This window comes from Chiloscyllium plagiosum, chromosome 31, assembly GCF_004010195.1.
Source record: "Chiloscyllium plagiosum isolate BGI_BamShark_2017 chromosome 31, ASM401019v2, whole genome shotgun sequence".
Taxonomy (NCBI): Eukaryota; Metazoa; Chordata; class Chondrichthyes; order Orectolobiformes; family Hemiscylliidae; genus Chiloscyllium; species Chiloscyllium plagiosum.
Genome location: NC_057740.1, coordinates 24,776,711 through 24,793,549, shown reverse-complemented (window position 1 = coordinate 24,793,549; position 16,839 = coordinate 24,776,711). Strand labels below are relative to the sequence as shown.

The 16,839-nt window shown below is 38.2% G+C and overlaps 1 protein-coding gene across 2 annotated transcripts in view; it reads left to right on the top strand.

Annotated features, from left to right (window-relative positions):
* sf3a2 (splicing factor 3a, subunit 2) overlaps positions 1–13,997 on the top strand; it is an 18,172-nt gene extending 4,175 nt beyond the window's left edge. For both annotated transcript variants that reach the window (XM_043721184.1, XM_043721183.1), the window contains exons 2-9: positions 653–811; positions 896–967; positions 2,605–2,651; positions 4,200–4,309; positions 7,701–7,750; positions 8,785–8,925; positions 10,516–10,584; positions 13,129–13,997. In XM_043721184.1, the coding sequence (XP_043577119.1) occupies positions 686–811; positions 896–967; positions 2,605–2,651; positions 4,200–4,309; positions 7,701–7,750; positions 8,785–8,925; positions 10,516–10,584; positions 13,129–13,854 (1,341 nt within the window). In that variant the 5' untranslated portion in view covers positions 653–685 and the 3' untranslated portion in view covers positions 13,855–13,997. The remainder of the gene's footprint in view (positions 1–652; positions 812–895; positions 968–2,604; positions 2,652–4,199; positions 4,310–7,700; positions 7,751–8,784; positions 8,926–10,515; positions 10,585–13,128) is intronic.
* The last annotated feature ends 2,842 nt before the right edge of the window (positions 13,998–16,839 follow it).

Here is a 16,839-nt window from a genome sequence, read left to right as displayed (position 1 = left end):
AGCAGAAACTGAAACACCTGATCAGCGGATCCAGACACTCTATACAGTCAACAGAAGAATTCTTGGACATCATCAGAAATATACACATAGACAAGGAAGAAACTATGATCTCATTCGATGTAACGGCACTGTTCACCTCTATCGACAAAACCCTAGCCAGAGAAACAATAACCAACCTGCTGGACATACAGAACAGACAACAAGACGGGGAACAGCAGAGAAGTGTTATATGTAAATGTTATATTTACATATGAAATATTTGCTATGAATATTTTTTCCTGCTCATGAAGCTGAGTTTTCACATTAATATGTACACCTTATTTAAGATGTTGTTTATAAGCTAATAACCACCAGAACATAAATTGAAATCTTTAGACTGTACTAGAACTTTATTGTAAAAATTTGTGTACAAGAAATTACACAATTTGTCACTCCAACTGCTAGGCAATGCTCACTTGGATCTCAGGAAATCCGAGGTATCCAGTGTGTCATTTCCTGAGATGTGCAATCATCTGAGACATTGGATCATTCATGCAAAACTTTAAAAACATTTCTCATAAAGTTGCCATTTTGTGAAGCAAATGATAAGTTTTTGTACAGAAAGTAAAACTGACTAATATATATGTGTATTTTTGTTTTGAAACTCTTTCAGATTTTGTAAAAAGATACTGTTCATCAAATAACTATGGATTTTCAACATCGACCAGGAGGGAAAACTGGCAGTGGAGGGGTTGCTTCTTCTTCAGAAAGCAATCGAGATCGAAGAGAACGATTGAGACAGTTAGCTTTGGAAACGATTGACATAAATAAGGTTAACTTCTGATTGCAGTCCAGTAAATTCCTTGTAATCTCTCAACATTTTGAAATTTAATTGTTACTCTTTCTAATCTTCTAGGATCCCTATTTTATGAAAAATCACTTGGGTTCTTATGAATGTAAACTTTGTCTAACACTTCACAACAATGAGGTAAGTTTAGTTTTTTGTCAATACAAGAGTGTAAAATCTGTGCTGGGAGAGGGAAGTTAGTTTGTCTTCAGATGGCAGTACGAGGCAGTATAGATGTTTATTTCTGTTGCCAGCTTTAAGGCATGTCCAAAGGCATTGTGAAAAATACTGCAGAAGGTTCTGGCAGTCTTCTCTTCCCCTTCACTCTCTCTTTGTTACACAGGTTATGGTACTCGCTTTATGCACATTAGAAGAATGAAAAACTGGGTAAACCATTGGCCTTTTGCTGTCAGACCAGAGCTCAGCCAACCTGATGTTCAAGAATGTTGCAAAATTATTCTTGTGTTGTTGTTAGTCTGGCATTGTTAACTTATTTGCTTAGAAATGTTACTGTAATTATCGTAGTTGAACAAAGGAGGACAAAACAGCTCATTACCTCACCATCCACCACCTTAAACTTTAATCCATCCTGTAGTGGCACACCATGGCAGCAGTGTGAACCTTTTAGAAGGTGCACTGCAGCAATTCACCAAGAATGCTTTGGTAGCATCTTCAAAGTTATAACACTTAATAACTTGAAAAGCAAGCAAAGTAAGTGCAAGGGAACATCATCACCTGCAGCTCTCCGTCTATGTAAATGCACATTCTCCCCATGTCTCTAAAAATTAGGAACTTGTTCAATTGCAGAGTTAAGGCTGTAGCTATAATTATATAGACTGCAGTGGTACAAGAGGCTGACTCATCATTATCACTTTTTCAAGGTCAGTTGGGGGTGGGCAAGTAATACTAGACTTGCCAATGGCACACCCCTTCCATGAGCAAGAATAATAGATAAACACTAAAAAAACGTTTTACAATAAATTTTAGCTTGAATAAATCTCAAGCTAGTGTTGCATTTCTGACTTAGAGTGCTGTCTTTGAGCTGATGTGATTCATTTTTCAGTCAATAGTTTGATGAAGCGTTCATTAGTTGTAACATCTTTTTATAATTAGTGTAATCATATTTAAACTATCTGACTTTGTAAGTATATTTTCCCATAATATTTTGCAACACACCTTCTAGAGTCACTTAATTCATTTTTATATGGTTGGACTGAATTTCTTTTTCATCAAGATGAAAGTAATACTGATAAATCATTTTACTATCATTGAACACATGTGAATATTCAAATGGGTTTATATCAAATCTTCTCTGCTGTATCCTAAGCTGGACACTTCTGTTTTCCACACTAGCTGTTAGCATTGGTTTGGGTGAGCCTAAATACTGCTTTATGGACAAGATTATTGTTTTATATGGAAATCACGTTGAGACAATTCAAATGCAAATGTATTCTCATTCTTAAAACTTTTAAAGCGGGAGGTTTATTGACCTATCCAATGGGACTCAAATTAGATCGAGTATTCAAAAGCAAATGCAGTGCTTAACCGATTATGTCATCTGATCTTCCTCCTTGTACTTCCTCCCTGTACTATCAGCCACATTTTAAAAAAATCAGGCTTGCTGTCAAATAAAGTGTTGTAATCTTGGAGCTGTCTTCTACATTGAAGTACTTTACCAATGTTGAAGCTCATTCAGTTAATTTACTCAAATTGTCTATCCTGTAATTGCATTTACTTTAAAATACTGTTTTAACTTAATTTGAATTTTTCTTCTATAGGGGAGCTATTTGGCACACACACAAGGGAAAAAACATCAGACTAATCTGTAAGTGTAGGATTATGTTTAATGTAAAAAATGTGTTTTTGCAATTATTCTGTGCTCAGCCTTTTGAGTTTTTTTTTAAAAAAGGCTTGTTTCATTAGAAAAACATTAAACTGTAAAATATACAGTTCAGAGTCATTAGTTGAGATTTTCTGTTTATATTGTAGCTGTTATCCTGCATCAAAATTTTTATTGCATTTGAATGCTGCTGTAATGGTAAATAGATTTTTTAAAAAATTCATTGATATAGGGTTTTAAATATAAAATTTGAGGTAAAAAAAGACTTGTTTTCATTCCTTAAGCTCATTCCCAGAAGGTCCCTGTGAAGAAATGTAGTGAGAGGTAGATGAGAGGAAGCAGTACTGTTGTCAGGTACATCGAAGATTTCAGAATTTGTTAGGAAATTATGTTTCTTGCTGTTACCTCTATCCACAGGGAAGTCTCTCCTTGTTATTCAGCAGCCAAGTAGATATGCTAAAAAATATTCTTAGACTCCTATTAAACCTCTGATTGATTGTGCTAAAACCTTCCAAATAAAACAATGATATGAATGGAGATTTGACATCAATGACATTCATCTTACCAAACAGTGCAACTGTCTGCATCCCAGTTGCTTTAGAGGTCATTGGGAAATTGAATTAAATAGCTTAGAGTGACTTTGTTCCTCCTTCCCAGTGGAATAATGCCTGGCTTCTGCTCGACACATCCTATTACAAAGTAGCTAATGTCAACAGTTTTGAATTTGAGGCATCATGGAGGAATTTGAGAAGTCTATATCCCATCGTCCTGCTAAGCCGCCATCTATCACATTGTATTATGAAGGCCACAGTTCTCAGTTAAAATGATTGTAGTTTTGAACCTAATTGTTTGTCTGTGGATTAATTAGTCGCATGCTGAGAAAAACAAATAATCCATTATATAGGAGGAGATATTTAAACTTTCCTTAACAGCATTGTTGGTGCATCTATATCAGACAGATAGCAGTGCAATGCAATAATTCACTCCTACCTTCTTGAGGATGGGCAGCAAATACTGATTTACCAGTAATGCTCAGATTCCTTGAAAGAATTTTTTTAAAAAATCTGCATGCTCAGATATCCATCAGTTCAGAGTTCAGATTTACTTTGCAATGAACTAACTCATCCAAGGGAATTATCAGCTTTTTAAAGCATGTGATGTACCTTCAAATTGATAAATTGAACATTTAGTTGAATAATTTATGGACACCCAAACTACTACTAAAAATGTCAAAACTTGAGTGATCACTTGATTATAGCTTTTTTGAAATAATTATTCAGAGTTGCATGCTTAATTCATAGTGAGTTTCCATTCAGGCAGATACTTAGGTGGGATGTATAAATGGCCTGGCATACTTGATATCAGGATCTGTCAATCACAGTGCACTTGAGCACCAATTATGCGATTTTGCTAAATATGCAGGAATGGATCACGTATCTGCTCTTTCAAGAGATGCATCATAAGTTATTGTTAGGGGTAGTCATCAAATACTGAGATTTCCTACAAATGTTCCATGCTGTGTTTTGAATACAGGGCACGACGAGCAGCAAAAGAAGCAAAGGAGTCACCAGCACAGCCTGCCCCAGAGAAGGTTAAAGTGGAAGTGAAAAAGTTTGTGAAAATTGGGCGGCCAGGTTATAAAGGTATTTTTCAAACCTTGAGTTGTGTCACAGTGGGTTAGTGTAGCAATATACTTGTTACTTTCACAAAAATATGTTGGGTTTTATTGTCAGTTAATTATGAACTTTTGTATTTGGCTAAGCATTCCATGGTTTATGAATATGAAGTATTGAAAATAGTTATTTGAAATTTTTAATAAATATGCAGAGTGAACTGTTAAAGAATAATGAAACTGTGAATTACCACTCAATTTAATAACTTGAGAGTTACTCATTCAAAGGTGCCCTCATGCCTTTTAAATTGTGCCTCCTGCTGGTCAGTCAAGTCTATTGAAATATACTTAAGAAATTGCCATTTTTAATACCCGCTAGATGTGCTGTATGCATTCTCCATGTTCAATCAATGGACTTGGTTTGTATGGAAGTAAGGAGTAGCAAGTGAAAGAAATCATGGATGGGAATATCTATAGGTCCTTGAAGTGCTGCCTCACTGTCTGACAAAATATAAATCAGGACATAATGGTAGCATGTATGAAGGGCACCCAGTTGTGATGGGTGATTTTTAATCTGTATATTGACTGGACAAAAGTAACATAGAAGACAAATTTATAGAGTGCATCAGGGATTGTTTCTTGGGTTAGTACATTGAAGAGTCTACTTGGAAACAGGCTCTTTTAGATCCTGGATGTGTAAGGAAGCAGGATTAATAAGTGATCTCATAGTTAAGCATGTTCTTGGGAGTAATGAAACAACATGTATTTCAAATTCAGTTTGAGGGAAAGGAACTTGGGTCTCAAACCAGCATCTTTAACTTAATTAAGGGCAATTTACAGAGGAACAAAGCAGGATAGAAGAATAGTCTAAGGGAGGGTCAGAAGATGAGTAGTGGCAAAAAGTATAAGCAGCAATTTTATTATGCTCAGAAAAAAATGTAATTCTTATCAGAACGAAGGACTGAATGAGAAGAATGAACACCTATGTTTATGGATCATATTCAATCAAAAGCTAAGGCATAATAAGTGGCATAAACTGATGGCAGGCCAGAGGCTTGGGAATCTTTTAGAAACCGGCAGCAGATATCTAAAAATCTAATAACAAGGGAAAAAATTTATATCTAAGTAAATTCACAAGAAATGTGTAAATAAAAGCAGCAAGAGCTTCTATACATATATAAAAAGAAAGTAGCAAAAATGAGTATGGGACCCTTGGAGAATGCAATTGAGGAATTGATGATGAAAAGCAGGGAAATGTCAGATAATTTAAACAAACATTTTGCATCTTGACACATTAACATTTTCACTATAAACATGCCAAAGATTAACAAGGTGCTAATTAGAGGAACAGTCTTGTAAAAGGCTCTATCACAAGGGACAAAGTATTTGCCAGCCTAATGGGACTGAAGGCAGACAAGTTGTCAGGACCTGATGGCCTGCATTCAAGGATCTTAAAGGAAGTTGCTACAGCGAGAGTGGAAGCATTGGTCAAAATATTCAAGTACTCACTGGATTCTGGGAGGGTTCTACCAGATTGGAAATCTGCCAGTGTGGTGCTCCTGTTCAAGCAGGAAGGGAAATGGGAACTAGTTGGACTAACATGTATCATTGGGGAATTGCTAGAGTCCATTATTAGGGAAGAAATAGCACGAAATTTAGAAAAGCTTAATGCAGTCAAACAGTCTTGTGGTTTCGTGAAAGGAAAATTGTGTTTGACAAATTTGCTGAAGTTCCTTTATGATGTAACAGTGCCTTTGATAAAGAGGAACAAGCGTATGTAATGTATTTCGATTTCTAGAAGGCATTTCATAAAGTGCCACATAAAAGGTGATTGCACAAGATTGGACCCAGAGTCTTGTGGATAATTTATTAGCATGTATTGAAGGTTTTGTTAACACATAGAAGAAAGGGTTTTTTTATGTTGGAAAGACATAACTAGAATAAATTCACTGGACCAACTCCTGGGATGAAGGGGCTTATTTAACAAGAATAAATAAACAGATTAGGTTTTATTCATTGGAGTTTATAGAAATTAGGTGTGAAGGACTTATACACTTAATGGTAAGGTCCTAGGAAGTGTTGCTGAACAAAAAGATCTTGGAGTGCAGGTTCATAGCTCCTTGAAAGTGGAGTCGCAGGTAGATAGGATAGTGAAGAAGGCGTTTGGTATGCTTTCCTTTATTGGTCAGCGTATTGAGTACAGGAGTTTGGAGGTCATGTTGCGGCTGTACAGGACATTGGTTAAACCACTGTTGGAATACTGCGTGCAATTCTGGTCTCCTTCCTATCGGAAAGATGTTGTGAAACTTGAAAGGGTTCAGAAAAGACTTACAAAAATGTTGTCAGTGTTGGAGGATCTGAACTACAGGGAGAGGCTGAACAGGCTGGGGCTGTTTTCCCTGGAGCGTCGGAGGCTGAGGTGTGACCTTATAGAGGTTTACAAAATTATAGGGGCATCAATAGGGTAAAAAGGCAAAGTCTTTTCCCTGGGGTGGGGGAGTCCAGAACTAGAGGGCATAGGTTTAGGGTGAGAGGGGAAAGATATAAAAGGGACCTAAGAGGCAACCCTATTCACGCAGAGGGTGGTACGTGTATGGAATGAGCTGGCAGAGGAAGTGGTGGAGGCTTGTACAATTGTAACATTTAAAAGGCATTTGGATGGGTATATGAATAGGAAGGGTTTGGAGGGATATGGGCCGGGTGCTGGCAGGTGGGACTAGATTGGGTTGGGATATCTGGTCGGCATGGATGGGTTGGACTGAAGGGTCAGTTTTCTTGCTGTACATCTCTATGACTCTATCTTATTGAAACGTATAAGATTCTGAGGGTTTAAACAAAGTAGATGTTGAGATGAAGTTTTCACTAGTGGGAGAATCTCAAACTAGGATAAATAGTTACTGAATAAGGAAACATTCATCTATAACTGAGATGTAAGGAAATTTCTTCTTCCAAGGTAGAGAATGTGTGGAATTTCTATCCCAGAGAGATTACAGGGACTAGGTGACTGAAAGTATTTGGAAAGGAGGTAGATAGATTATTGAAGTATCGAGGAGTTGAGAACTAGGATGAGCTAGCGTGGACAACGGGTTGAAGCTTGCGGCAGATCAGCCATGATCTTGTAGAACAATGGGACAGACTTGAGGGGCTGAATTATCTATTCCTGCTCCTAGTTCTTATGTTCAATCTGAAAATTCCGATACAACTGATTAATTTCTGATATTTGGGGAGAACTCAGCGTATGTATTTTGTGTTGCATCTAAATTGGACACAATAGTTAAGATTCATCCAGAAGTTTACAATATAAATTACCTCACTGTTTATCGCAGCAAGTGGAGAAGAAAATTGCTGTGCTCTGTTTTAGAGGACTTTATTTTAAACAAACTGACTAAAATGTATCAAGGTTTTAACCATTGTTTTTGTAGTGACCAAACAGAGGGATGCAGAAGTGGGACAACAAAGTCTTCTTTTTCAGGTAACTTATACTTGTGCTCTCTGTATCGATTATAACGGCTGGATTTGAACCCATGACCATGACATTAGTCGAGGACATTGGATTACCAGTTCATTGACATTACCACTATGTTACCACCTCCTTGGCAAACATTTACATTTTGGAGTTTTAACACTAGACATTGTCTTGGGTTCAGCATTTAAGCTACATCTTTGGTTTTCCTGTGAACCAGCATGTAACTTTCATCTTCCCAACTTCTAGAATACCTGAACTGCGGGTAGTAATTTCCTTGTTTCTCATTGGGAGAATAATGTACACTTTTAGATTATGTTTTCTGCTATATAGCACTGAACAAATGTATTCAATATAAACCAGGCAGTTGAAACATGCTCAAATCCTCAGTGTCAAAAGCAGTTTCTACTGTAATGTATCTTGAAACATGGCAAGCAACAGCTATCTGGTCGAACGAAGACTTCTGACTTGCCATATAATTTATCATGCCTTTTGCTTATGCCCGAAACGTTGATTCTCCTGCTCCTTGGATGCTGCCTGACCTGCTGTGCTTTTCCAGCAACACATTTTTCAGTTTTGCTTTCATCACCCAAGAAGACTTTCCAAACTTCTTTGACACTATCTCAGCCAAAAAAAAAAGATTTATTCCCTTTTGCTACTTTCAGTTCCATGGGATACTTAATAGTGAATTTTACAGGAAGGTAGGTACATCTGATCCAAGTACTCATTAAAATGTTGTGGTAGAAGTTGAACCACACATATCTGCAATGTGTTTTGTCTATAGTTCATAGAGGCAGCCAACAGGAACAGTTTGAACCTGTAACTGTTATGACCTGCAAGGAAGAATCTAATATATCATCAACAATATATCAAAATGTGTTTTCCCCATACTGTTGCTGGGGTATTGATGTTAATCCTAAGCACATACCAGGTTAAGTAGCCAACTTTGTTTTCCACATCAACATATATAGTAGCTTATGCTAGCTGAACGTATTTTTAGTACAATTGTTTATTTGTTAAAAATAATCATCTTTATCTCTTAGATTGATTATCCTGAAATTGCAGAAGGTGTAATCCCACGCCATCGGTTTATGTCTGCATATGAGCAACGAATTGAACCACCAGACAGACGTTGGCAGTACCTATTGTTTGCAGCAGAGCCATATGAAACCATTTCTTTTAAGGTACTGTATGCTTATGGATTGTTGGACAACCTGGAGAGACAGATAAGTTTGTTTTCTATGAGAGGCATATTATGGACTAGGCCAGACCACTCAAAACATTCTTAAACAGGCAGCCCAGACTGTAACTTTGCTATTTGTTTCGGCAAGTATACATGAAAATTAGTTAGGTTGACTACCAGATTTTAAAACAGACTAAAATTGATTCACAGAATGAATCACAAAGAACAGACTATAGAATACCCACAGAACTCAGTCAATCCAAACTAGACTTGATTATGCTGTTCTAAAAATACACAACAGTCTCGATAAACAAACCCCTTATACATAGAGTAAAAATGAAACAAAGGCTTACAGGTCGAAGTTAGAAGTACAGCAGGAGAGAGAGTTTATCAGCCTGTTCCACACAGCCCACTGCTGAACTGACTCAAACAAGACTTCAGCTTTTAGGACTGACCACTCCCCTTTTTATACAGGTCACTTCAAAAACATAAAACCTTTGGCCTAAAGTCTCATCTGCTTACGTATAAACAAAAATGCCTGTCATAAACCTTTTCATCTCTGTACCAAGCCAGTCGATTCTGAGCCCGGACTGTTTTAAGACCCCTCTGAAAAAGACCAAGGACACAGTATCCTTGAGAAAAGGAACAGCTTTTAGAAAAAAGGACAGCTTTGTGACAGGCAAAATAACTTAATGCTGTTTCCACACACGTGCTATTCCTGATCATTCAAACTGGGCTTCTTGCAATGAAAATCTGAATTATTTGATGACCTTGTTGATTTAAATTACACACTAGAAATTTGAGATTTAGATGCTATATTATTATCTAATTTGAGTTAGATGGTTTTGAATTAAAAAAAGCATGCTGTTTTATGTCGAGAACATATAGTAAAGTTGGTGTAAAATAAAATACTGGTACTAGTTTGATTACATATAGGTAAAGTTGCCATAATTCCAGAGGACAATAGGTCTCTGATTAGAGAGAAACAATTGGTGGTAGTTTAACCTGAGGTCAGCATCCCTGTGCAGTGAGCGATGAAGTTGAGAAAGTGTGACCTTCCAAATCAGCCAGTTTTGAAAATGAACCCATGCTGTTGGTGTCACTTTGTATTGCAAACCAGCTGTCCAGCTAACCAAACTAACCAACTCCCAGCTTGCATATAACAATTAGACCGTTAAATTGTGCATTGTAACAGGAATCGCTTGGATCTGCTTGTATTTATTGTGTTACTCTGAGATAGAAGTATTGGCAATCATAGATGGTTAGCGAGAGAAAACAAATGGGGAATTTGTTTTGTGTTATTGATGGAAACCTTTTACAAAATGGAAAGAGGGAAGCTGAGGAAAAAATAAAACAATATTTCTTGTGGACTTCTGAACAAATGGAATGAATTTTTAAATAGTGCTTGGTCAGATTTCTTGCATTTCATTTTATTGTTGAAAACATGTCTTAAGTGAATGTTAAGCACATCTTGGACTCTGCATATTTTGTTCAGATTATTAAGGGAAATAGACGGAATACTGAATTATCTATTGTAGATTGAATGTATTCAACAAACTAGATAGCTGTTCACATCTTTAATTGCATTTAGGTACCAAGTAGAGAAATTGATAAAGTTGAAGGGAAGTTTTGGACTCACTGGAATAGAGAAACAAAACAGGTAATAGAAAGTTTCTTATTTTTTTGCTGTACATCAATCAAACAGAAAATAGACAATGTGTTCATTCTTATATCTTGCTCCTGTTCAGCAATGCAGTTGTGTTTTTTTTTAAGATCTCCGGATAACAGAATCCTTTAAAATCCCTGCAAGAGATCACACAACAACACAGTAGAACTCACAAACCTACCAATACACTTAAACAGTGACTAATGAACCTAAAAGATCCATTAGAAACCACCAGCAAAACTAACGTCATTTACAAGATACCATGCAAGAACTGTAAAAAAACACGACATCAGACAAACTAGCAGGAAACTTACCACCAGGACTCGTCAACACCAACTGGCCACTAAAAGACACGATCTACTCTCAGTAGTTTCCATACGTACAGACAAAGAAGGACATCGCTTTGACTGGGACAACATACACATTCTAGGACAGACGAAACAAAGACACGTACGCGAATTCTTAGAGAATTGAATTTAACCAGACTCTATCAATAAACATGTTGATTTAGATCCTATCTACCTTCCCTTGAAAAAAGTACCGGAAATGACATCACCCATCTTAAGAAACCAAGACCTATAAATAGAAAGGCGGGACATACCACCAGCGCTTCAACAAATACTCTCACTGGTGTTGCCCAGTATGGTTATGAACTGTCTGAAAACAAACCTTCAAGCTCAGCGAGCTAACTTACATACTTATCAGCCTGAGCTACAAATCTTCTCAAAAATCGGTAACACTCACTGTCCACACAAAGTAAGTTTAGGTGGAGAACGTGTTTGGTACATCTAATTCAAGACTGCTATCACAATTTTACATTCACCACTCATTCAGTGCCTAGTATTGCAGTGAGACCATAGGTTGCTGCGTACAACAAAAAAAATGTTTTCGACATCTGTTAGATCACTGCCCTGTTCCCAGTCCTAGAACGCTCATTGCTTCACTCACTATCCTTCTCCCTTCTAAGTGAAGCAACAAGCAAGGGAGAGTATGTGGCAGTGAGTGAAGCAGAGAGCAGAGTGTTGAATAAGACATAGTACCAATAGGTGCCCAACACTGGTATCAATGGCACCAACTTCCTGTTCAAATGAGATGAGGGAACCAATGATGATGCCAGTGCATTGATTTGCTGTTAAGTGCATTGACAGGAAATGGTGTCATTGAGTGTCATAGAGCTGTACAGCATGAAATTAATTAATTTGATTCAATTTTTAACAAAATTGAAACAAAATTAATTTGATTCAATTCGTATGTAATGACCAGATATTCTAAATTAATCTAGTCCTATTTGCCAGCATTTGACCCATATCCCTCGAAACCCTTCTTATTCATGTACCTATCCAAAATGCTTTTTAAATGTCATAATTGTATCCGGCAACACCACTGTCTCCGGCAGTTCATTCTGTACACACACCACCCTTTGCATGAAAATGTTGCCTCTTGGTTCCCTTTTAAATCTTTCCCCTCTCACCTTATACTTAGGCTCTCTTGTTTTGGATTCCCCAAATCATGGGAAAAAGACCTTGGCTTTTAACCCTATCTATTGTTACTTGTATCAACACATTAGAACATAATTGAATAGATTCCTCTATACCAAAAAACAGCCATATTCTGAATCCTGGCACCTGTTATATGTTTCTGAGCTGCCACCTGTTATATAGGGGGGTAGCCTAAAGTGAGACCAGAAAATTGCTGGTAACTGATTTTATGTTTTAAAAACGAAGGATTGTTAACAGAGAGATAGCCGGACAAAATTCCTTATGAGCATAAAAGAATCAAAAGACATTCCAAGATGTCAATTCGGCCAAGACTTAAGTGGCAAATGGCTGAGAAGTAATGGCCACCAATGAGGGTGAGGAAAAATATCAGAAATAGAAACATGAGTATAGGAAGCAGATTCATCAATAAATTTAAAAACAAATTTACCTAGCTATTTAAAGGGAAAAAAGTATGCAAGGCTGTGGGGGAAAAGCATGAAATGTTGGATCTAATTGGTAACCCGTCAAAATGTTGGTCATACACGATGGCGAAAATAGTGTACATTGAGAATAGATTTTAAAAAATCTTCATGAAGGCTATGCGTGGTGGCTCGAGGCATAACAGAGTGAGAAATGAAATGAGCTTGATTCTATCACATCCTGATCAACCCTGTGCTGCATGTCTATTTGGGGATGGAATGTGCAAGGACTCTATTGTAATCTTAAAAGTGATATATATTGCCATCTTGAGGAATGTTAAAGTTTTAACAGCATGCTTGACACATTCATTCATTTCTATGGAAAATATGGTTAAAGATAACACATTTACATATCAATAGCCAAATGTTCACAGATTTATTTGATCACTGGCAAAATCTGGCTTCAGGATGTTTGTATAAAGGTAATGTGACATGATTAGTTTGACCTTAAATAAAAACAGTGTGTGTTGGAGAAACTCAGTAGGCCTGGCAGCATCTATGGAGTGAGAAACAAAATTAATGCTTTGAGTCCAATCTGATTTTTCTTCAGAACTGTTTGACCTCCTGCTGTTTCTTCCTAGTTTTTTCTTCAGTTCCATTTCAAGATGGAAAAACCATTGCAACCACCGACCTTGCCAATTGGACCACCTGGGATAAAGAACAGACCACCACCACCACCACTCATGAATGGTATGCCACCAAGAGCCCCCATGCCACCAGATGCTCTGCCACCTCCAAGACCAGCAGGCATGCCCATGCCACCAATGCCACCATCTGGCCCAGTGCCGCCTGGTCCACCACAGCTTCCTCCAGCTCCACAGGGACCACCACCAACTCCACAGGGACCGCCACCAACACCACAAGGTCCTCCTCCGACTCCGCAGGGTCCTCCTCCAACTCCGCAAGGTCCTCCTCCGACCCCACAAGGCCTCCCACCAACACCGCAAGGTCCTCCACCAACTCCTCAGGGCCTCCCCCCTCCGCCGACTCCTCAGGGCCTCCCCCCTCCGCCGACTCCTCAAGGTCTCCCCCCTCCGCCGACTCCTCAAGGTCTCCCCCCTCCGCCGACTCCTCAAGGTCTCCCCCCTCCGCCGACTCCTCAAGGTCTCCCCCCTCCGCCGACTCCTCCTCAAGGTCTCCCCCCTCCTCCGACTCCGCAAGGTCTCCCTCCACCAGCCCCACAGGGTCCTCCCCCTAATTCAGTTCCATCTATGATTAGGCCTCCACTGCCCAGTGATTCTGTACCAGTATCTGCAGCACCTACACCCCTCCCACCACCACGTGTTCATCCTCCTCCTACTAACTGACCTTTTTTCAAAGAATTTTGTGTTTTCAACAGAATGCAATTTTTACAGAAAGTAATTTTGTTTTTAATTTTGTGTAGCCATATTTCTTTCCAGTGTATAGTACTTTGCTGTACTTCATCTTTCATTAAAGACATTTTTCAACATTTTTAAGTGTGGGCCTGGTTTTTTTTACATTCAAGTTTCATTTGACTCGTACAACTCTTGCAATTATTTAAAATATTCACTGATTTTCTTTGATTTTTACTGCTAAACCAGAACTTTAATGTATTAATTTATGAAAAAAAACCCAAGGGAAAAAAAAGAGTAAAAAAGCCATTCACTTGATATCTGCAAATATTGTCACTGCTGAAGAAAGGAAACACAGCTGAATGTCAAGACTTGGGTATTCTCTGAACTCGAGATTCAAGAACTTTAAACTCCAATTACCTTTACCTTCCTGCCTGCATTAGATACCTTCCCTCCTTTTCAGGCTCATTACTAGTGTTGCGAAGTTGGGTAGAGTAGATTGGCGGCAGAATGTTAGAATTTGGTGTTTGTAAAATGGATGGCACTTTTTCAGTGCTTAGAGATTTGAATTGGATGTTTATGAGTAGCAGTTTGAAAGTTTGCAAACACAGAGAGAGCCCGACTGAAACATTTGTATTGAAAGACTGTACAGTTAGCAGACCAAGCTGCAGTTTTTACCAAGACATTGGGCTTTTGAATTTAGCCAATCGACTTAGATACCGCAACCTCCGCTTTAGAATGCTAATGTGTGCATGTTTGTGTCATTTTTCTTTTTCTACATGCAAATACTAGTGGCAGAGTGGAGAAACAAATTATTTGTTCAAAAAATTATGAGAAAGGAATCCCACAAAATGTTTTTGAGAGTTTCTACAATTTAAAAATACAAAGCTGTCCACAGTTAATGTTATTCATACAGGAAAATGACATAATGTAGGACATGCTGAAAGCCTGTTCTTTGGAAGAATTAAAGGTCAATTCGAGGTGAGATTTCAGTCAAACGCTAGTAGAACAGAAATTGCAAACTAGCTAGAGCTAGAAACTAAAGGTAATGAAACATAAAATTGGGTCAGCTAAGAGAATAGCATATAGTCATGAGCATCAAGTTCCTAAAAGTGTGATCACCAATCTGTCCTCGTCCATCCACGTTGATGCTACTGTGAGGAGAACACAACAGTACCACTACTTTGTCAAGAGGCTAAGGAAATTTGGCATGTCCATAGATGCACCACAGAAAATATTTTATCCAGATGCATCACAACTTGGTATGGCAACTGCTCTACCCAGCACCCTAACAAACTATAAAGAGTTGTGAACACAGCCTAGTCCATCATGCGAGCCAACTTTCCACCCGTTCAGTTCATCTGTGCTTCTCACTGCCTCAGAAAGGCAGCTAACATAATCAAAGATTCCTCCCACCTTAGTTCAGTCTCTTCTAACATCTTCCATCAGGCAGAAGGTACAAAAGTTTAAATGCAAATATCAAAAGATTCAAGAACAGCCTTTTTCCCTCTATTATCAGACTTCTGAATGGATCTTTTAAACTTAAATGTTAATCTTGCTCATTGCGCACGTGCTCTGTATTATATTCCTTGCTTTGTTCTATTACCCTAATGCACTTTGGGATGATCTGTCTGTACTGTACACAAAACAAAACTTTTCACTACCTAGGTACATATGACAATAATAAATCAAATCAACTCAAGAAATAGAAAATAATTACAAGCAAGAGAGAAAAGTGAAAGCAAAAGCTAGTTTAAATTGATACATCTTGAACTGAGAAGGAAGACGGAGGGCAGATCTGGTGAGTGAACCACACCTGACTTGGACTTGAGAGCTAAAATAATCACGTTTGACCATTTTATCCTTAAATTTGATGAAGAATAGGTGGACACCCTATTTGTTTAAAAGGTTAACACAACATTTAAAACAACCAGTTCATTGTTGGACACTGCTGTTGCAGAGATGGTTGATGGGGAAAGCGGACAAAATTTATTGTGCCAAGGTTGCCACTGTTTATGAATCTGCAAAAGGAGCTATTTTAAGTGCAAACCAGTTAGTGCTAGGGCATTGCTTAAGATTGGAATAGTACTGGCACATCATCAGCCAAAATCCATAGGTTTAGGAGCAGATGTAGACTATTCAGCCTGCCAGGTATATTCTGAAATTCAATGAGATCATGGTTGATCTGATAATCCTCAATTCAACTTTTCTGCTTTTCTCCCTATATCCTTGATTCCTTTACTGATTAAAAATGTCTATCTCAGCTTTGAATATACTTAATGACCTTGCCTCTACAGCCGTCTGTGGTCAAGAATTTCACAGATACATATGCCAGGAGAGAAGAAATTCCTCCTCATCTCTATCTTAAATGTACAATTCTTTATTCTGAAGTTATGCTTTCAGGTCCTAGGACCTTCCCACAAGGGGCAGGAACCTTTCAGCGTCTAACCTGTCAAGTCCCTTAAAAATCTTGCCTGTTTCAATACTCACCTGTCATTCTACTACATTCTAATGAGCGTAGGCCCAATTGTGAGAGGAAATAAAAACCACACTGCCTGCTCACTACTTGTTCACAGAAACCATGTCTGTCCTTAGCTAAACAGAACCTACCCATAATACCTCAACTTGAACTAAACAGCAAAACAAGACATTTTCTAAATAGTTTCCAGACTGAAGGAATACACTCAGATGATCTGATAACAGATTTCCTACCTCACAATAGCATCACCACTCCTGCAGTCCCGAGGGCAACCCCAGTGTCCTCAGGTACTGAAACCCCACAAAGCCTACCTAGACTGAGTGGCACCCAGATACCTGACAAGAATGCACACACCCTGCAGATCCATTGAAATCAGGACACTGGACATTAGCACCTGTTCTAGCAGAGGAACGGAACCTCCTTTTACAATTATTACTTGATTGCTACTACCAGATAACCAACTGTTATTAACACTACATTACTGTAACACTATAAAAATT